Here is a 22,573-nt window from a genome sequence, read left to right as displayed (position 1 = left end):
TAATTCACTGTATCATAATTCCAGTAGGTCATAACTTTACATACACTAAATTGACTGTGCCTTTAAACAGCTTGGAAAATTCCCGAAAATAATGTCATGGCTTTAGAAGCTTCTGATAGGCTAATTGACATCATTTGAGTCAATTGGAGGTGTACCTGTGGATGTATTTCAAGGCCTACCTTCAAACTCAGTGCCTCTTTGCTTGACATCATGGGAAAATCAAAAGAAATCAGCCAAGACCTCAGAAAAAAAATTGTAGACCTCCACAAGTCTGGGTCATCATTGGGAGCAATATCAAACGCTTGAAGGTACCACGTTCATCTGTATAAACAATAGTACGCAAGTATAAACACCATGGGACCACGCAGCCGTCATACTGCTCAGGAAGGAGATGCATTCTGTCTCCTAGAGATGAACGTACTTTGGTGCGAAAAGTGCAAATCAATCCCAGAACAACAGCAAAGGACCTTGTGAAGATGCTGGAGGAAACATGTACAAAAGTATCTATATCCGCAGTAAAACGAGTCCTATATCGACGTAACCTGAAAGGCTGCTCAGCAAGGAAGAAGCCACTGCTCCAAAACCGCCATAAAAAAACAGACTACGGTTCGCAACTGCACATGGTGACAAAGATCATACTTTTTGGAGAAATGTCCTCTGGTCTGATGAAACAAAAATAGAACTGTTTGGCCATAATGACCATCGTTATGTTTGGAGGAAAAAGGGGGATGCTTGCAAGCCGAATAACACCACCCCAACCGTGAAGCACGGGGGTGGCAGCATCATGTTGTGGGGGTGTTTTACTGCAGGAGGGACTGCTGCACTTCACAAAATAGATGGCATCATGAGAGAGGAAAATTACATGGATATATTAAAGCAGCATCTCAAGACATCATTCAGGAAGTTAAAGCTTGGTTGCAAATGGGTCTTCCAAATGGACAATGACCCCAAGCATACTTCCAAAGTTGTGGCAAAATGGCTTAAGGACAACAAAGTCAAGGTATTTGAGTTGTCATACGCATCGTTGAAGGGGGACCAAAACGCAGCGGGTAAAGTGCTCATCTTCTTATTTATTAAAGAAAAACCACATAAACAACAAAAACAGTCCCGTAAGGTGCACAGACTATACAGGGAAACAACCACCCACAAAACACAATGAGAAAACCCCTACATAAATATGGTCTATAATCAGAGGCAATGAGATTCAGCTGCCTCCAATTAGACCATCCCCAAACAATTCCAACATAGAAACAGAAAAACTAGATATTTAAACATAGAAATAGAATAACATAGATCTAACCCAAAAACCCCAAAACACACAAAACAAACACCCCCTGCCACGCCCTGACCAAACTATAATGACAAATAACCCCTTTTACTGGTCAGGACGTGACATGAGTGGCCATCACAAAGCCCTGACCTCAATCCCATAGAAAATGTGTGGGCAGAACTGAAAGAGCGTGTGTGAGCAAGGAGGCCTACAAACCTCACTCAGTTACACCAGCTCTGTCAGGAGGAATGGGCTAAAATTCACCCAACTTATTGTGGGAAGCTTGTGGAAGGCTACCTGAAACATTTGACCCAAGATAAGCAATTTAAAGGCAATGCTACCAAATACTAATTGAGTGTATGTAAACTTCTGACCCACTGGGAATGTGATGAAAGAAATAAAAGCTGAAATAAATCGTTCTCTCTACTATTATTCTGACATTTCACATTCTTAAAATAAAGTGGTGTTTCTAACTGACCTAGGATTAAATGTCAGGAATTGTGAAAAACTGAGTTTAAATGCATTTGGCTCAGGTGTATGTAAACTTCCGACTTCAACTGTAGTTCAGGTAGCATTCAATGTCCTGTGTTTTTTTATGTTTAAGAAACAACATTTATTTCAATCTCTAGTAAAATAAGTAGTTTTGTTCTGGTCACAAGATAATCCAGAAAATTGCAGTAAACAGCGTCACACTCAGGCAGAAAAGTGAGAACAATCAACTTCCCTGGCTGATATGGCTTCTACTTAGAAATACTATACGAGTAACTTAATAGATGACATTCACTGCTATAACCCTGTCTCCAATATAATCACATCAGCCAGGTGATGACCTGAGGAATACTGACTAATCAGCTGTTATTCATGGTATGCAGCCAGGTGATGACCTGAGGAATACTGACTAATCAGCTGTTATTCATGGTATGCAGCCAGGTGATGACCTGAGGAATACTGACTAATCAGCTGTTATTCATGGATGCAGCCAGGTGATGACCTGAGGAATACTGACTAATCAGCTGTTATTCATGACATGCAGCCAGGTGATGACCTGAGGAATACTAACTAATCAGCTGTTATTCATGAGATGCAGCCAGGTGATGACCTGAGGAATACTGACTAATCAGCTGTTATTCATGACATGCAGCCAGGTGATGACCTGAGGAATACTGACTAATCAGCTGTTATTCATGACATGCAGCCAGGTGATGACCTGAGGAATACTGACTAATCAGCTGTTATTCATGACATGCAGCCAGGTGATGACCTGAGGAATACTGACTAATCAGCTGTTATTCATGACATGGGGCCAGGTGATGACCTGAGGAATACTGACTAATCAGCTGTTATTCATGACATGCAGCCAGGTGATGACCTGAGGAATACTGACTAATCAGCTGTTATTCATGACATGCAGCCAGGTGATGACCTGAGGAATACTGACTAATCAGCTGTTATTCATGACATGCAGCCAGGTGATGACCTGAGGAATACTGACTAATCAGCTGTTATTCATGGCATGCAACCAGGTGATGCAATCATAAATTGCAGTCTTTGGAACTCGCACCAATCACATTAGTTCTGCCCTAATGAGATTGACTGAAGATAAACTCTAAACTCCACTGAGCATGACCCATTTAAATTGAGAGAAAGGTACTTTTCCAGGTTGTTTCTTTTTGTAGTCTTGTTGCACACATTATCTGATGTCACAACACCTGGAGAAGTTTTTTCATCAACCCCATTCATGTGATATAACACTCTTCGTGCACGTAACTGCAAAAAAAGATTTAAAGGAATAGGTGGCATTCCTGATACTGTTAATAGAGTCTCAAACATGGCTAAATAACAGTTGGCAAGTAAAATGTCAAATCATCATCTTTTATTATTATAGTTTTTTGCCAGTCAGCTTGCAGCTTGTTTTAACAGACTCAAGTTGTACGTTGTCATAGTTTTGATTGACTGAAATACATTTAAAAATGAAATGAAGATCAACAATATATTAATTACTAGAGCATATTAATCTTCCTTGAATAGTTTCAAGTTGAATTGTCTACATGCACAGTATATCTTAACTTTTAACAATCTTTGCCATTTTCTATGGAACTGTTTTGACGGTAGACTGAGGGTCACTTTCAATGACACGTTAGTATGGCAATTGTTTGATCAACAACAGTAAACAATTTCCTAATTACAAAACACATATAAACTCAGCAAAAAAAGGAACGTCCTCTCACTGTCAACTGCATTTATTTTTTAGCAAACTTAACATGTGTAAATATTTGTATGAACTTAAGATTCAACAACTGAGACATAAACTGAACAAGCTCCACAGACATGTGACTAACAGAAATGGAACAATGTGTCCCTGAACAAAGGGGGGGTCAAAATCAAAAGTAAAAGTCAGTATCTGGTGTGGCCACCAGCTGCATTAAGTACTGCAGTGCATATCCTCCTCATGGACTGCACCAGATTTGCCAGTTCTTGCTGTGAGATGTTACCCCACTCTTCCACAAAGGCACCTGCAAGTTCCCGGACATTTCTAGCCCTCACCCTCCGATCCAACAGGTCCCAGACGTGCTCAATGGGATTGAGATCCGGGTTCTTCGCTGGCCATGGCAGAACACTGACATTCCTGTCTTGCAGGAAATCACGCACAGAACGAGCAGTATGGCTGGTGGCATTGTCATGCTGGAGGGTCATGTCAGGGTGAGCCTGCTGGAAGGGTACCACATGAGGGAGGAGGATGTCTTCCCTGTAACGCACAGCGTTGAGATTGCCTGCAATAACAACAAGCTCCGTCCAATGATGCTGTGACACACCGCCCCAGACCATGACGGACACTCCACCTCCAAATCGATCCCGCTCCAGAGTACAGGCCTCGGTGTAACGCTCATTCCTTTGACGATAAACGCGAATCCGACCATCACCCCTGGTGAGACAAAACCGCGACTCGTCAGTGAAGAGCACTTTTTGCCAGTCCTGTCTGGTCCAGCGACGGTGGATTTGTGCCCATAGCCGACGTTGTTGCCGGTGATGTCTGGTGAGGACCTGCCTTACAACCGGCCTACCATCCCTCAGTCCAGCCTCTCTCAGCCTATTGTGGACAGTCTGAGCGCTGATGGAGGGATTGTGCATTCCTGGTGTAACTCGGGCAGTTGTTGTTGCCATCCTGTACCTGTCCCGCAGGTGTGATGTTCGGATGTACCGATCCTGTGCAGGTGTTGTTACACGTGGTCTGCCACTGTGAGGACGATCAGCTGTCCATCCTGTACCCTGTAGCACTGCCTTAGGCGTCTCACTGTACGGCCATTGCAATGTATTGCCCTGGCCACATCTGCAGTCCTCCTGCCTCCTTGCAGCATGCCTAAAGCACGTTCACACAGATGAGCAGGGACCCTGGGCATCTTTCTTTTGGTGTTTTTCAGAGTCAGTAGAAAGTAGAAAGGCCTCTATAGTGTCCTAAGTTTTCATAACCTTAATTGCCTACTGTCTGTTGGCTGTTAGTGTCTTAATGACCGTTCCACAGGTGCATGTTCATTAATTGTCTATGGTTCATTGAACAAGCATGGGAAACAGTGTTTAAACCCTTTACAATGAATATCTGTCAAGTTATTTGGATTTTTACAAATTATCTTTGAAAGACAGGGTCCTGAAAAAGGGACGTTTCTTTTTTTGCTGAGTTTAGTAGAAACACATTAGAAGCAATAAATAAGATGATGTAGTTAATGTCTTAGAGGTACATGTGTAGCAATTCAGGCTGTGCTTCAATCCACCTGAATGGAAAAAGGGCAGATGGTTCATACCTACATACAGTATATTTAAACTCTATATAGCTAATATTTAAACTATACATACCTGGGAGAAGCCCACCCCGTGCACCTTCCTCTTGACCGACTAGATGGACTTTCCATGCCAGTTCTCTGCTGACATTGACTGTAAACAGAGATCTAGAAACTGTACAGTATGAAATGTGTTCCTTCAAAACAGGTTTGGTTTGATACTTTGTACCATCATAAATGTTACCTGTTAATTGTTGACTCATTCTCCTACTCATAAGGTGAATGCACCAATTTGTAAGTCGCTCTGGATAAGAGCGTCTGCTAAATGACTTAAATGTAATGTAAATGTACTCCTTCACTCATCTCTTCTAAACCCTCTCAGCCCCCAGTCAATTGAATATTCCTCTAGGTGGCAGCAGAGAGGACTTTGTGGAGCTGATGGGTCCTAAGATGTTGGCAGAGACAGCAGACAGGAGTGGAGGAGCTCAGGGATGCTTTCAGAGGTACATACTCAGATGATTTGTTGAAGCTGTTGATATTGTAAAACCACTTAATATCAAATAACGTGTTCTCTCTAAACCTGCACCTCCTCATTCTCTCACTCACTTTCATACATGTTTCAGGGTTGTTGTTCATACTTATTTTATTGATACAATCTCTAATAACAATATTTTATTGTATAACTGTAACATTCTGATAACGCATTGAAACCACTTTACAAATAAAGTTATATTCAAAGCACTACATTATGTAATCAATTAAAAAATCTTGATGATTTATTCATTTATAACATATTTTGTAATTATTAAGAGTCTGTGAACAGATAAAATGTCCATTGTCACACCCTGATCTGTTTCAACTGTCTTTGTGCTTGTCTCCACCCCCCTCCATGTGTCGCCCATCTTCCCCATTATCCCCTGTGTAATTATACCCGTGTTCTCTGTTTGTCTGTTGCCAGTTCGTTTTGTCTCGTCAAGCCTACCAGCATTTTTCCCATACTCCTGTTCTCTATAGTCCCTGTTTTACATTTTTCACGGTTTTGACCATTCTGCCTGCCCTGACCCTGAGCCTGCCTGCCGTTCTGTACCTTGTGACACTGCCCTGGATTACTGACCTCTGCCTGACCCTTGTACTGCCTGCCGTTCTGTACCTTTCGGACTCTGCTCTGGATTACTGACCTCTGCCTGCTTTTGACCTGTTGCTTGCCTGCCCCCTGTTGTTGTAATACACTTTTGTTACTTCTTACTGTCTGCATCTGGGTCTTATCCTGAGGTCTGATATCCATGGTATAATTAAATAATATAAGGTAGATTGGAAGGAATTCATCCTACTCAATAGTTAAAATATTTCACTCCACAAATATTGATACCCTTGGTAAATATGGGCAAAAAGAGCTGTGGAAAAAAATGTCTTTGCTGTTTATCCTCTTGGTCTTTCATTCAAAATATTCACAAAAATCAAACCTTTAATTGAAGTAATATGATTGAAAAAAAATTATCTGAAAAATATTTTCTCCGAAACATATGTGCCACAATTATTGGCACCCCTATAAATTCTAATGAGTAAAATCTAACGGAAGTATATTCCCATTCATATTTTATGTTTTTAAATTCACCTGAGTGATTAGGAATACTTAAGTGGTAAGCCATGACTTCCTGTTTCACTGGGGTATAAATATGAAGTGACACACAGGCCAAGCTCCCATAGTCATCCATCACTATGGGAAAGATCTGAGAATACAGTAATGATGTGTGACAAAAAGTTGTTGAGCTGCACAAATCAGGAAATGGCTATAAGAAAATAGCTCAACGGTTGAAAATGCCCATTTCCACTATCAGGTCAATAATTAAGATGTTTAAAGCAACTGGAGATGTTAACAATCGGCCTGGAAGAGAACGTGTGTCTATATTGACCCCACGAACATTGAGGAGGATGGTTAGAGTGGCCAAAAAATCTCCAAGGATCACAGCTGTAGAAATGCAGACGTTAGTTGGGTCTTGGAGTCAGAAAGTCTCCAAAACTACGATCAGATGCCACCTACATAACCACAAGTTGTTTGGGAGGGTTGCCATAAAAAAGCCTTTGCTGTCATCAAACAGAAAACTAAAGCGCCTACAATTTGCCAAGCGTTACTGGAACTTTAAATTGGACCGGGTTCTATGGTCAGATGTGGGTTTGGCGTAGACAGAAAGATCGTCAGAAAAGTACCTCATCCACCAAAAGTACCTACTCCCCACTGTGAAGTATGGTGGTGGATCTTTGATGTTGTGGGGCTGTTTTTCTTCCAAATGCCCTGGACAACTTGTTAGGATACATGGTATCATGGACTCCATCAAGTACCAGTAGATATTAAATCAAAACCTGACAGCCTCTGTTAGGAAGCTTAAACTGGGCTGTGGTTGGATCTTCCAGCAGCACAATGATTCAAAGTACACCTCAAAATCAACACAAAAATGGTTCACTGACCACAGAATCAAGGTTTTGCCATGGCCATCCCAGTCCCCTGACCTAAACCCCATAGAACACCTGTGGGATGAGCTGAAGAGGAGAGTCGGAATCTGAAGGATCTGGAGAGATTCTGTATGGAGGAATGGTCTCAGATCCCTTGCCATGTGTTCTCCAACCTCATTACACATTATAGGAGAAGACTCAGAGCTGTTATCTTGACAAAGGGAGGTTGCAAAAAGTATTGAATGAAGGGGTTCCAATAATTGTGGCACACATATATTTGAGAAAAATATTTGTTTTATGGTGAGAATTTATTTTTCTTTCAATTATTTTACTTTAATTAAAGGTTAGATTTGTGTGAATATTTTGAATGAAAGCCCAAGAGGATAAACAATTAAAAAAATATATAAAAACACTGCCCTGATTTGCTCATATTTACCAAGGGTGCCAATATTAGTGGAGGGTACTGTATGAGGGAATAAAGTAAAATTAACTTCATGTCAAAACAGTTTTTATTCAAAAAGTCCTTCAATTATAAGAGTTATACATATTTGTTCGTATGATGATAAGTAGATGAATCATAGAATTATATTACATGAATTTTTCTTCAATAAAATAACGCAGAGAATTTTTTTGTGAAATCATATGTAAATACATTCTTTACATCTGAGACAAAAAAAATAACAATAGCATAATTAACTTGTTACATGATGGAAAGGCATGCATGCAACTACAGTAGCCCTTAAAGCAATATAACTACAGTAGCCCTTAAAGCAATGTAACTACAGTAGCCCTTAAAGCATAGTAACTTAACTATATACGATGCAGTCTAAAAAGAAAAGGTTCATGGAGGATCCTTTAGGGGTTCTTTAACTGACTTGCTAGTTAAATATATACAAATATTGTCACAGATGGAGCCTCTGAACAACAGTTCCTTTCTTTAAAGTTACAGTCGGAAATCGGGGAAGCTGTTCAATGGTAATTTCAGTTTTTATATTTACCCAGTGATTGAATATAAATGCCTCATGACCAGAACTGTCTGTCTTAATCATTACCCAAAATGTAGTCATTTCCATAGCCCCCTTCATCAGCTGAATACCAAAATGTAATGTTTTATTAGTCATTTCCATAACCCTCCATCAGCTGAATACCAAAATGTAATGTTTCATTTGTCATTTCCATAGCCCCATCCATCAGCTGAATACCAAAATGTCATGTTTTATTAGTCATTTCCATAGCCCCATCCATCAGCTGAATACCAAAATGTAATGTTTTATTATTGTCACGTTCGCTATCTTCATATTCCCTGTCATAAACCAGCCAAGGCGCAGCGTGCCGGTAGTTCCACATATTTATTTAGTGAACCCGAACAAAACAAGAAACAGGTGAAAACTGAAACAAACGTAACGTTCTGGGGCTGTTCAAACACAGCTGCACAAAAACAAGATCCCACGAAAACACAGGGAAAAACAGGCTGCCTAAGTATGGCTTCCAATCAGAGACAACGACAGACACCTGCCTCTGATTGGAAACCATACCCGGCCAAAACAGAGAACACAAAACATGGAATGCCCACCCACCTATCACACCCTGACCTAACTAAACAGAGAAAACACAGCTCTCCTACGTCAGAGCGTGACAATTATTCATTTCCATAGCCCCATCCATCAGCTGAATACCAAAATGTAATGTTTTATTAGTCATTTCCATAGCCCCCTCCATCAGTTGAAGACAAACTAGTGGCGGGGGCCCCTTTGTTGTTTATCAAATCACACATTGTTTTGGAAGTGCTAATTGCTATTTATTTTATACAAAAGTTCTTGATTGAATGGCTCCTAGCTTTGTGTTGCTGTGTTGCCATGTTCATGCTTGGTGAGTTATTTCTGGTCGCCATGTCTGAAATCTTTGATTGGCCAATTTTATGTTTTGGTCAAGAAGAGTCATGCTATCGTTTTCCACTTTATTTCATGTTGAATATGTTTTTCAAGCTCTTCATTGCATCATCATGTGTTAATGCCTTCCAGTCCTTTGGGATATCAGCAGGGAGTGCATCTGTGTCTTTAGCAATTCTCTCATTGTATGTGTCCATCACATACTTCCAGTAGTCTGAAGCCTTGATGCTGGAATCTCCAGTTATGGTCCAGTCAGGGTAATATGTCTGGTAGTCCTTGTAGGGGTGATATTTGTCTCCTGTCAGGGTGGTCTGGAATGTGTAGTCACTAATCACATCAGAGGAACATATGTTAGTCCATAACACTCTTGTCTTTAAGTTCCTCCTACCCGTGACACCCTGTGGACGGTGAATAGAGGTGAAGTGTTTGGCATGCTCCTTACCTCCTGCTTCACAGGGTGCTTTGCAGAAGGGACATAACTCCCCACAGCCAAACTGACTGGTGAACATATTGTCCTGAGGCTTAAATGGCAGAGATCTGAGCCTCTCTTTGATGTCAGTCCTCTGGTCATACTCTGATGCCACGGTCTGCTCCATTTCCCCCACAAACTCTGTGAGGTAGTCAGCAAACTGCTCTGTGTTTGCAGAGTTCAGAATCATAATGGAATCCAGAGCATCTTTTGGAAAGACAAGCTTCTCTCCAAGGGCACTGCAGATGTTCTGAATGAAAGTCTTTATATCTTTTATAGTGCTAGTTGTTTTTCTGATGTTAGAAATTGCATCAGTGATTATCTTGACTATCTCTGAAAGATGTTTCATCTCCAATTTCTCCAGACAGCTGTCCTTTGAGAGTTGTTGGACAATCTGGTCAAACAGCCAGTCCTTCACAAACTTTTCATAATTTCTTATGTACTTTCCATATTTCTCATATTCTTTATCAGTCAGGAGCTGTTTCAAAACCGAGAACTGGAAGGACATCCGTGTGCTGTAATCCTCTGACCCTTCACCGGTCTTAATTTCATCAACTACATCAGGACCAATCATTTTGGACACATAGTCCTGAACAGCTGGCTGTAAGAGCTTTGTGAACTCCTCAGCTTTCTTTAGGCACTGATCTTGGTTATGAAATAAGTCTATGAAATCAGTAAGGTACTTCCTCTTAGACTGTTCCAGACACTTCTTTGGGTTATTAACTTCAATGAAATCATCATGCATCTTCTGGAACTCTCTGGCTGCTATGCCACAGATATGTTGTTTGAGAGAAACCTCACACTCCTCACTAACTTTACGTTTCGTGTGTTGTTGTAATGTTTCATCAATCCTGTTCAGCAGTTCTTTGATGTAAGTGTCATGGTAACCTGTTTTACTTTTCACCTTCTGGGTTATAAACACCTGACACCGTGTTATGATGTCATCACAGAAGACTTGTAGTTTTTTCCTGTGATGGTAATGATCCATGTGCTTTGCAAGGCCTTCAGCATTCCGCAACCAATTAACTGATTTCACAACAAAGTCTGTCTTCCCACAATCTACCAAACTGCTTCCAACCAATATTTTATTGACATGACTGCCCCTATTTGATAGATTTCCACTTAACATGAGGAAGCCATCCTGAGCCACATCTCTCTCTGGCAGTCCACTAAAGTTGATATCAGACAGAGTTTCCTCCCACATACTTTCAAACTCTTCTCTGAGGTCCTGTTCTGATAAATCCGTTTTTTTCTGTCTACAGGTTTGCAGCAGATCTAGCACCTTCTTCTCCATTGTATTTGTCTGAGAACTCTTGATGTTGTTCAGTTCTATCATTCCCTCTTTGATTTCAACAGCTTCCAGTAGAGTGTTCTTCACGGTGTTTTCTGTCTCTCGTCTCAGTGTTTTAGCACTGGACACGAAGTCCTCCTTGTATTTTACCACCAGATTGACATGGCCATCTTCCTTTTCAAAGTATTTCACTAGATTGTCTTGGATTTCCCTTTCTCCAACTGCCATCTTCTCTGATGCTTCCCACATCAAGTCCTTCAGCATGTTTCTTATGCTAATTTGGGGGTTTGGATCTGTTATGCCAAAGTTAGACATTTTTGTTTCAGCACCCACCATCCAGGAATACATCTCCTTCTGGAAGGCCCATTCCCAACTACTGTATTCAGAGCATAATCTGGAGTATGCATCTGCAACCAAGCTGTTTCTGAAACTGAAAATGAATTTCTCAAATTTCACAGTCTCCCACAAGCTTTCTGTCCACTTCAGGAAATGTGTCATGTCATCATTATTCTGGAATTTTATTAAGTCTTGCATTAAGCTCTTTTTTAAATCATACACAGCCTCACTGTAGCCAGCATTGACTGGAGCCATAGGGGGAGTCCCATGCCAGAGTCCTGGGATGTAGCAGCTGCTTGTGTCTGGATCATACTCCATCACATCAGTGAACTTGGTGATATTCTCCTTCTTCTCCATTCTGGCTGCTGCCTGGGTCATTTCATTCAACTGTTCCAACAACTTCTTCCTGTCCCTCATGTTGTTGTCATGAGCAGACATGTCTGACACATTCTGGTGCACAAAATGACATACTGGCTTCTTCCCCACTTCCTTCATCCTGATAAAAGCATGAACAACAATCTGCAGGATGTCTTTCATCTCTGTGGAGTTTTCCATGGCGATGTTGATGATAGTGACATCACTGAGTCCAATCACCAGTGTTGCCAGTTCATTGTCATGTTCATAACTGTCATCTAGTTGGGCCAACTCGGGTGATTTCAACCCCTCTGTGTCAATGACCATGATGAAGTCACATTTCAGCTCCTCCTTGAGTTCTTTGTTGACTTGAATCAGTAGCATGAAGGCCCCTCTGGTGCATCTTCCACTGCTGACAGCAAACTGGACCCCAAACATGGTGTTGAGGAGAGTGGACTTCCCTGTGCTTTGGACCCCTAAAACTGTCACAACCCGGATCTTGCTGTCAGATTTCACAAGAGTATGAAGCTGAGTCAGAACAGCTGATATCCATTTCAGAGGGATATTTGATGCATCTCCATCCACAAGCTCAACGGGGAAACCATCCAACAGCATCTGAGCACACAATCCAGGGAGATGCTCCATCTGTTGCCTTTGAGGGCTGTCTTCAGGGAGAGAGCAGGAGGCTTCAAACAGCTGGCCCAACTCACGAAGAAAGTGTTCAAGTCCCAAGGAACAATTAGACATTTTCCTATCCAAATCTGCAATGTCGTCTTTTTTCTCTGGATGATTTTGGCAAAGCTCTTTGTACCGCTCCCGCAAACCAGACAAGTTCTTCCAAGTCAGATCGTCCAAATGAATCTGCATCCATTTGAGGAAGTAAGATCGCTCCACTTTTGAACTTGACATGCCAGTTATGAAGATTGTTATTGCTTCTGTCATACCAAATCTTTGTTGCATTTCTCTCTGTTCTTTTTCCTTTCTCTTCAGATAGCTCTTGTAGTGTTCAATGTCTTGACCCCCTGCTTTTCTAAGCCTACATCTCTCTTTCTCTAACTGGGAAATCTCTTTCCAGACTTGCCCTTGTAAGGGTAGTTGTTTGTCTTTGAATTTTACTGTGTCTTTTATGTTGCTGGTGATTTCATCTGCCATCTTCTTGGCACTCTGACACTCATCACTGTCTTCATCAACCAGAATCCCACTCTGACGAGCTACGTCAGCCATGTTTTCAATTGTCAATCTGTTTGGACTTGTTTCGGTGATGTTACCGACAGATAACTGCAAGGTTTTTACAAATTCTGCATCATTTTCATTTTCCTTAACAATCACATTTGTTGGATTGATATTGAATTCTGAGGTGAATTTTCTCAATGCGTCTACTGTGAATGTTTTTCTCTGAGAGTTGACAACCAGAAATAACTCTGCTTTTGAGTTGTCTTCCAAAATCGCATAATCTGTCTCTAAATCATCACAAAAAATGTAAACTGCAGCCGATGTTTGACACAGAAAGGAGAACTGTTTTTCAAAGGCCTTGATGTCTCCTCTGAGATTGGCCACAGCCATAGGTTTAGTGAAGATGTCTATGTTTCTGTTCCCACATGGAAGGTACCAGCTGATTTCAACCAGACCATCTGAGATTGTACGAGGGACATTACCACATTCCATATTATGATGAACAAATGTTTCATTGTACTGTTGAGGCTTAGTAAGTAACTTGTTAAAAATCTGAGACTTAGACAAGGTACTCTCTCCTAGCCCAACAAATGACACCATGGGAATATCAGAGAGTACAATTCTCTCCTCTATGAAGGACTTTGAGTCAGCTTGTGAAGATGGCCTGAACTTCTTCACTATGTTCCTCAGGGCCCACAGCATCAAAGTGCTTTGTTCTGTGTCACAGTTGGGCAGCAGGAGAGGAACAGCAAACTGACACATGGACATTTTCTGGACCATCTCCTGTTGCAGGAAACCATCTGAGCACAGAAACAGGGCTGTGATAAGGTCTAGAGGGTTTACCTTCATATGATCCTCCTTATCAGTGGTGATGTTCTTTACATCTCTTGCTGAGACGTTCATCCTCATCAGTTCTTTCAGAAAACACCACGGTAGAGATTGAGGAGTTAGACTATCGATTGAAATCACCTCATTCAACGACAGTTTCTCCTCAAAATGCTGTGTCAGTCCCAACTTCTGCATGAAACGTTTCAGAGTGAGCTCTGCAATCAAAAAAGGGAAATGTTAGAGTTTAAAAAAAATATTCTCGTTCCTTTTCATCTTAAAACTGCAATTGATTACTTACTTGTATGTAGGTTAGTACAGACTGGGTCACTCTCCATATTTATCTCGTCAATGGTGCAGACTGTGATGGTGTACTCCGTCCCTGGCGTCAAACCAGTGACATTTCCACAGTTTACTTTGGTAGTGAAGGACTCACTTGGACTGGCATTGTCACACCATGTCACCCTGAAGTGGTGCTGGATGTCCTCCATGCCATCAGGATGATCCCAGATCAGTTTGGCAGAGGTCGCACTATAGGAGCATATAACAAGATTGCTTGGAGGAGAAGGGTCTGTGTAACAGAAATAACACAAAACAGAGTAGTATTGGATTATTAAAAGCAAGGTGATTTGTTACATACAGTGGCGTGAGAAATGATTGAACCACTTGATAAAGATGAGCAATAATGACTGTATAAAATAAATCCAATACTGGCCTATATTGCAAAAAAAATATGGGGATATTATTTTTATACTAATACAACTGCTCATAGAAATATATATATTATTTTCTCAAAAAAGGTAGGGGTCCAACTTATTGACACCCCTAAAGATTCTTATAAATAAAGTGGTCAAAGGTTTAGCATTTGGTCCCATATTCCTAGCACCCAATGACTACATCAAGCTTTTGACTACAAACTTGCTGGATGCATTTGCAGTATTGTTTGGTTGTGTTCCAGAATATTTTGTGCCTAATAGAAATTAATGGTAAATAATGTATTGTGTCATTTTGGAGTAACTTTTATTATAAATAAGAATATAATAACATATCTACATTAATGTGGATACTACCATGATTACAGATAGTCCTGAATGAATCATGAATAATGATGAGTGAGAAAGTTACAGAGGGTCAAACATCATACCCCCAGACATGCTAACCTCTCAACATTACCAATAACAGGGGAGATTAGCATGTCTTCGGGGTATTTAAAAACAACTACCCCTGTACTGCGTCACTACACCACTCATCTCTTTAGCCTTTTACAACACTAGGCTCTAACAATTACAATTCTAAACTTCTTAGACTACCATAATAATACTTTCTGGACAGCTAAAACAAGCACACAATTTCTCTTCAGAAAAATGGTTCAGTCTAGTTCAGATTTGTCCAATTGAGCCCCCCAGAAGTGAAGTGAGTCGGTATGCGGCTTACTTGTACAGATGGTTGTAGAGAGAGGTTTGCTCTGTTCTCCATTGTTCAACACAGTTGAGACACTGATGGTGTACTGAGTACCAGGTAGCAGGCCAGAGAGAGTTCTGTAGGAGTCCTCAGTATTGGCTGCACAGGGCTCTGTTCCCGGAATGCAGTAGGATATGACAAAGCGTTGTGGGACTTTCTCCAATTCTTCAGCCTTGGACCAACTGACAGTGAAGGATGTCGCTCCTGACTGGTTTATTTGTAAGTCCCTGGGTGCTGGGACCACTAGGAAGAAATATAATATGTTTGACAAAATATAAGATAGTTATAGGCTTAATGTCTTGTTTGGACATCACATGAAAAAGCAACATCCCTAGAAGCAAATAACCAAAGACAAACTCAAGTTACTGTACCAGTAAATACAGATGCTGAGACCTGTCTGCTTCGGGTGCCATCTTCTCCCTCTGTAGCCACACTGAACTGGAACTTTTTACCAGGCTGGAGTCCATCTATTTCAACATTATACCCATCTTCCACCCTCAGGCTCCCCTGTTCCCCGTCACATCCCCAGGTCACTCTGAACTTCTGTGCTCCTGTCAGTCCCTCAGGAGAACCCCAGCTCAGAGACACAGAGTCTGACGTCACTGACAGGAACTGGATCTCACCAGGAGGAGGCAGCACTTCTAAAGAAATAAGGGAATAGAAAAATAATGACTTTAATTGCACTGACATACACTAAAAAGAAAAAGACATATTAATCAAACAATCATTATGAAATAAGAATTATTAATCTAAACAAATTCATCTTCCTCTTTTAATGGTCTTAAAATTGTATGTATGTTGTTGAACACAGTGTAAAGGTCTCAAAATACATTGTTTGGGTAATGTATTTCTTGATTGTACACCTACCGTCAACTGAGGTCAGCTTTAGTCTTTGACATTGATCTCTATCAAAAGTCTTGAAAACAGAGTAAGAATCCATAATTTTGATGAAAAACACTTGTTGTTTTACAGAACATACGATGAAAAAGCTTGTTTGACTGAACATCATTATTATCAAATTCAATATCTTCTTTAAAGAGCATCATCAGGTACAAAAAAAGAGAACAGAACCTACCTGTCTTCCAGCTTGTTTTATCTCTTCAATGATCATGTCATGACCTTTGTGCTTTGTCACTGAACATTCGAAGCAGATCAGCTTCTGGTCTGTCCTGCAGAACACCTCCAGAGCTCTGTTGTGTTCCTGGCAGAGTCTCTCCTCCAGGCTTCCAGTTACCTCCACCAGGGTGTGTCTCTGTAGTTTAGGTAGTGTGTAGTGCTTCCTAACGTGGGTTTCACAGTAGGACTGCGTGCAGGTTAGACAGGACTTCACAGCTTTGACCTCATCACAGATATCACAGACCACCTGTCCTGGCCTGAAGTGTAAGACAATTACACACATTAAAATGTAAACACTAAAACATAACAAAATACATTAATTTATTAGATTTGCCAAGCAACTTAAAATTTCACAAGAAAAATGTACTTTATATACATGTCAATCATGTACACTATATATACAAAAGTGTGTAGACACCCCTTCAAATTATATTTCAGCCACACCCATTGCTGACAAGTGTATAAAACTGAGCACACAGCCATGCAATCGCCATAGACAAACATTGGCAAAAGAATGGCCTTACTGCAGAGCTAAGTGACTTTCAACGTGGCACCATCATAGGATGTCACCTTTCCAACAAGTCAGTTCGTCTGTGGTAGGCCGCACAAGCTCACAGAAAGGGAACGCTGAGTGCTGAAGCGCGTAGCCTGTAAAAATCGCTACCTGCCCGAATGCATAGTGCCAACTTTAAAGTTTGGAGGAGGAGGAACTATGGTCTGGGGCTGTTTTTCATGGTTTGGGCTAGGCCTCGTAGTTCCAGTGTTAGGGATGGGGCCCCGTTTTCTCAATTTCCGCCTAAATGACATATGTAACAGTATAGCTTCCATCCCTCTCCTCGCCCCTACCTGGGCTCAAACCAGGGACCCTCTGCACACATTGACAACAGCCACCCTCGAAGCATCGTTACCCATCGCTCCACAAAAGCCGCGGCTTTTGCAGAGCAAGGGGAACAACTACTTCAAGGTCTCAGAGCGAGTGATGTCACCGATTGAAACGCTATTAGCGTGCATTTTGTATGAAGACAGTCTTCAAAATCGGTTTCTTCGTGTGCCCTGATGTAGTTGCGCACTCACTAAAATCGGTGTCCTATTGAACATACTTCTTTCCGAAAGATATATTCAAGTTTGATTACATTTTAGGGTGTCTGAGGAATAAATACAAACGTATTTTGACTTGTTGAAACCAAGTTTAGGGGTAGATTTTCAGATTCCTTTCTTTGCAAGTTGAATGAGTGGATTTCCCAAATCGATGGTGCCAACTATAGGGACTTTTTGGGATATGAAAAATTATTTTATCTAACAAAAACGACACTACATAACGTCTCTGGGACCCTTTGGATGACAAATCAGAGCAAGATTTTCAGAATGTAAGTAAATATTTCACCTTTATATGTGAATGTATCAAACCTGTGGCGGTGAAAAAAATATTTTGTTGTTGAAAGCATGGCATGTTTTCGCTGTAATAGCTGCTGTAAATTGGACAGTGCAGTTAGATTACCAAGAATTTAAACTTTCAGACGATATAAGACACTTATATGTACCTAAATGTTTAACCTCAAAAAGAACTACTTGAATTACGTGTCATGCTGCTTGGGTAGAAATTATACAGTTAGCTGTACACCCATCCCCAACAGATTTCACTACAGCATACAATGATATTGTAGACGATTCTGGGGAAGTCCCTTACCTGTTTCAGCATGACAATGCCCCCGTGCACATAGCGAGGGTCATACAGAAATGGTTTGTTGAGGTCAGTGTGGAAGAACTTGACTGGCCTGCACAGAGCCCTGACCTCAACCCCATCAAACACTTTTGGGATGAACTATTACAAATTTCAAAAAAATCACATTTACATAAGTAATCAGACTCAGTACTTTGTTGAATCACCTTTGGCAGCCTCACGTCTTCTTGGGTATGACGCTACAAGCTTGGCACACCTGTATTTGAGGAGTTTCTCCCATTCTTCTCTGCAGATCCTCTCCAGCTCTGTCAGGTGTAATGGGGAGCGTTGCTGGACAGCTATTTTCAGGTCTCTCCAGAGATGTTCGATCGGGTTCAAGTCCGGGCTCTGGCTGGGCCACTCAAGGAAATTCAGAGACTTGTCCCGAAGCCCCTCCTGCGTTGTCTTGGCTGTGTGCTTAGGGTTGTCCTGTTGGAAGGTGAACCTTCGCCCCAATCTGAGGTCCTGAGTGCTCTGGAGCAGGATTTTGCTCCGTTCATCTTTGCCTCGATCCTGACTAGTCTCCCAGTCCCTGCCGCTGAAAAACATACCCACAGCATGATGCTGCCACCACTATGCTTCACCGTAGGGATGGTGCCAGGTTTCCTCCAGACGTGACGCTTGGCATTCAGGCCAAAGAGTTCAATCTTGGTTTAATCAGACCAGATTATCTTGTTTCTCATGGTCTGAGAGTCTTTAGGTGCCTTTTGGCAAACTCCAAGTGGGCTGTCGTGTGCCTTTTACTGAGGAGTGGCTTCCGTCTGGCCACTGTTCCATAAATGCCTGATTGGTTGAGTGCTGCAGAGATGGTTGTCCTTCTGTAAGTTTCTCCCGTCTCCACAGAGGAACTCTGGAGCTCTGTCAGAGTGATCATTGGGTTCTTGGTTACCTCTCTGACCAAGGTCCTTCTCCCCTGATTGCTCAGTTTGGCCAGGCGGCCAGCTCTAGGAAGAGTCTTGGTGGTTCCAAGCTTCTTCCATTTAAGAATGATGGAGGCCACTGTGTTCTCGGGGACCTTGAATGCTGCCGAAATGTTTTGGTACCCTTCCACAGATCTGTGCCTTGACACAATCCTGTCTCAAAGCTCTACGGACAATTCCTTCAACCTCATGGCTTGGTTTTTGCTCTGAAATGAACTGTCAACTACGGGACCTTATATAGACAGGTGTGTGCCTTTTCCAAATCATGTCCGATCAATTGAATTTACCACAGGTGGACTCCAATCAAGTTGTAGAAACATCTCAAGGATGATAAATGGAACACAGGATGCACCTGAGCTCAATTTCGAGTCTCATAGCAATAGCAGAATACACTTGCTAAAATTTTTACTTTGCCATTATTGGGTATTGTGTGTAGATTGATGAGGAAATTGTTTTATTTAATACATTTTACAATAAGGCTGTAACGTAACAAAATGTGGAGAAAGTCAAGCTGTTTGAATACTTTACGAATGCACTGTATCATGGTGGCATGGCATATGAACTAATGGGTTATAGAGCAAACAACGCCATTATTACAACACATAGATTGTAGTTGTAATATGGCTTTTTTTCATGGCTCGTCTTCCCCAGTGATTTTATCCACGCACCACTACTGCTCGAGCAGCTCAAGAATTGCCTTCACGAAAGGCTTGCCCCTACTGTTGTGGGGGGTTAGGAAACAAGCAGAAGCCAAATTTTCTTTTTTGCTAATTTAATAAAATGCACTTAAATAAAATTAATGATCTTATGTGGAGTGGTGAACAAATATGGACTACTTAAATCTACAATATTTAACTTTTTGGGCAACCCAACCAAAATTCACATAGAAATGTGAGGGACAGATATTTTATTCCCATTGAAAGCAAGTCTAAGAAGCGGTAGATCTATTCTATGTGTGCTATTTCTATGCTTTGCATTCTGAAGTTTCATTTTTGTATCCTTTACTTTCGGTTTTGTACACCCGCTTCAAACAGCTGGATATCCAATAGTTTTCGTTATGGAAAAGTTATTTCACAGCGGTTCAGATGGTACAATGACTCTCCACACAATGACTGCTTGTTTTGTCACAAACTGAAATTAGGCAAACTATTAGAGTTTTAGCAACTAGGAAATGGCAGAGCGGTTTCTGCATAGTGCATATTTAATGTGGTGATGCCATTTGGCACCCCTGTTACTAGAGACACCTGCTGATCAATTGACAGTTTTCTCAACCAATGAGAAGTTAAAAAAGGTTTTCAGAGAAAAGAGGTGTATCTAGTGGATAACGAAGAAGGAGAGGAAATGAGAAGACATGCATGTAAAATACAATTTAACGAGAGTTACAGAGTCAAGGAGTGTATTTTGAGCTGAGAAAGTAACTGCATTATAAAGGTAAATTAAAGTGCTGACAGCGTTTTGGCAACAAGAAATCTCATTCAAATCTGTTTACTGAGTCCTTTGCTCTCTGAGCGTTCAGAGCACACACTGCACTATTGCCACTGGACACTCTGGCCGTGGAGTAGGGTTGATCCGAGCGTTCTGACCTCACAACAGCAGTCAAGCACCCAAGCTAACTGGCTTCCAGCCACAAAAAGAGAACACCTCACTCTGACCATTTTACTCACCCTAGCAAAGGTGTTTAGGCTGTTTTAATGTTATCTAGAGCATTTGTAACTGTGCTGCTGGCAACAATTTAACTATGTTTTTTTGCCGACTGTTAACTGACACGGGGCCTATTCAACGAGTATTGTGCGTTTGTAAATTCATCAGTTATATATGCTGCCTCAATTTAAGCAGCACACAATGTACCAGACCAGCTGTGATTTACAACCTGACTGCAATCAATATTTTTGGGACAACCAATAAATGTATTGGTGAATTATATTAATCATGCATTGAACTGCATCCATCTATTCAGCCAACAATGCCTCATGGAATTTTTTGTAAAAAATAATGTATTTTTAAAACCTCTTATAAAGTTGGTTTTGTAACATATAAAATGGGAATTTGACATTTTTTATTGATATTATGATTGCTCCATATCTGCAAAGTAGTTTAAAACGCTGTCAGTTCCACTTTAAATAAGATGCTTATGGATGTTTTATTGCAGATTATGCTGGTCAAATGTGCCTAGCAAAAGTGGTAGTGTAGTCAGCTAGCCTTAGTCAGGCTGCACCAGTGCTACAGTAGGCACATGAAGAGGGAAGTGAGACAGATGAGCTGCATGTACCTGAATGAGAGACTTCACCTGTCAAGAGGAGAGAAGGGCTACGGTAAAACTAGTTTGCTTATGGCCTTATACAGCTCGTTGAGTGCGGTCTTAGTGCCAGCATCAGTTTGTGGAGGTAAATAGACGGCTACGAATAATATAGATGAGAACTCTCTTGGTAGATAGTGTGGTCTACAACTTATCATAAGGTACTCCACCTCAGGCGAGTAATACCTCAAGACTTTTTTAATATTAGACATCGCACAAGCTGTTATTGACAAATAGACACACACTCCCCGCCCTTCGTCTTACCAGACGTAGCTTCTGTCCTGCCGATGCATGGAAAATCCCGCCAGCTGTATATTATCCATATCGTCGCACAGCCACGACACAATGAAAACATAAACACACCTCCTTTGTCCCACCTCCCACACATGCGGTGACTTCACCCAGCATAACTAGCGCGTCTAGAGATGCAACCTCTCTTATCATCACTCAGTCCCTGGGCTTACCTCCACTGTACCCGCACCCCACCATACCCCTGTCTGTACATTATGCCCTGAATCTATTCTACCACGCCCAGAAATCCGCTCCTTTTATTCTGTCCCCAACGCACTAGACAACCAGTTTTGATAGCCTTTAGCCGTACCCTCATCCTACTCCTCCTCTGTTCCTCGGGTGATGTGGAGGTTAACCCAGGCCCTGTGTGTCCCCAGGCACTCTCATTTGGTGACTTCTGTAACCGAAATAGCCTTGGTTTCATGCATGTTAACATCAGAAGCCTCCTTCCTAAGTTTGTTTTACTCACTGCTTTAGCACACTCCGCCAACCCTGATGTCCTTGACGTGTCTGAATCCTGGTTTAGGAAGGCCACCAAAAATTCTTAGATTTCCATACCCAACAACAACATTTTCCATCAAGATAGAACTGCCAAAGGGGGAGGAGTTGCAATCTACTCCAGAGATAGCCTGCAAAGTTATGTCATACTTTCCAGGTCTATACCCAAACAATTCGAGCTTCTAATTTTAAAAATTAATCTCTCCAGAAATAAGTCTCTCACTGTTGCCGCCTGTTATAGACCCCCCTCAGTTCCCAGCTGTGCCCTGGACACCATATGTGAATTGATTGCCCTCCATCTATCTTCAGAGTTCGTTCTGTTAGGTGACCTAAACCGGGATATGCTTAACACCCCGGCAGTCCTACAATCTAAGCTAGATGCCCTCAATCTCACACAAATTATCAAGGAACCCACCAGGTACAACCCTAAATCTGTAAAC

At 41.4% G+C, this 22,573-nt stretch overlaps 1 protein-coding gene across 4 annotated transcripts in view; it reads right to left on the bottom strand.

Moving 5' to 3' along the window:
* Positions 1-7,985: 7,985 nt before the first annotated feature.
* LOC106610529 (interferon-induced very large GTPase 1) overlaps positions 7,986-22,573 on the bottom strand; it is a 145,942-nt gene continuing 131,354 nt past the window's right edge. For all 4 annotated transcript variants that reach the window (XM_014209915.2, XM_014209914.2, XM_014209917.2 and 1 more), the window contains 6 exons: positions 16,368-16,665; positions 16,160-16,208; positions 15,664-15,933; positions 15,266-15,535; positions 14,133-14,402; positions 7,986-14,049 (listed from right to left, as the gene is read on the bottom strand). In XM_014209915.2, coding sequence (XP_014065390.1) covers positions 9,452-14,049; positions 14,133-14,402; positions 15,266-15,535; positions 15,664-15,933; positions 16,160-16,208; positions 16,368-16,665 — 5,755 coding nt within the window. In that variant the 3' untranslated portion in view covers positions 7,986-9,451. The remainder of the gene's footprint in view (positions 14,050-14,132; positions 14,403-15,265; positions 15,536-15,663; positions 15,934-16,159; positions 16,209-16,367; positions 16,666-22,573) is intronic.

The sequence above is a fragment of the Salmo salar genome, chromosome ssa04, assembly GCF_905237065.1.
Source record: "Salmo salar chromosome ssa04, Ssal_v3.1, whole genome shotgun sequence".
NCBI lineage: Eukaryota > Metazoa > Chordata > Actinopteri > Salmoniformes > Salmonidae > Salmo > Salmo salar.
Note: the sequence above shows the minus strand (reverse complement) of the source record. Positions and strands in the feature narration are given on the sequence as shown.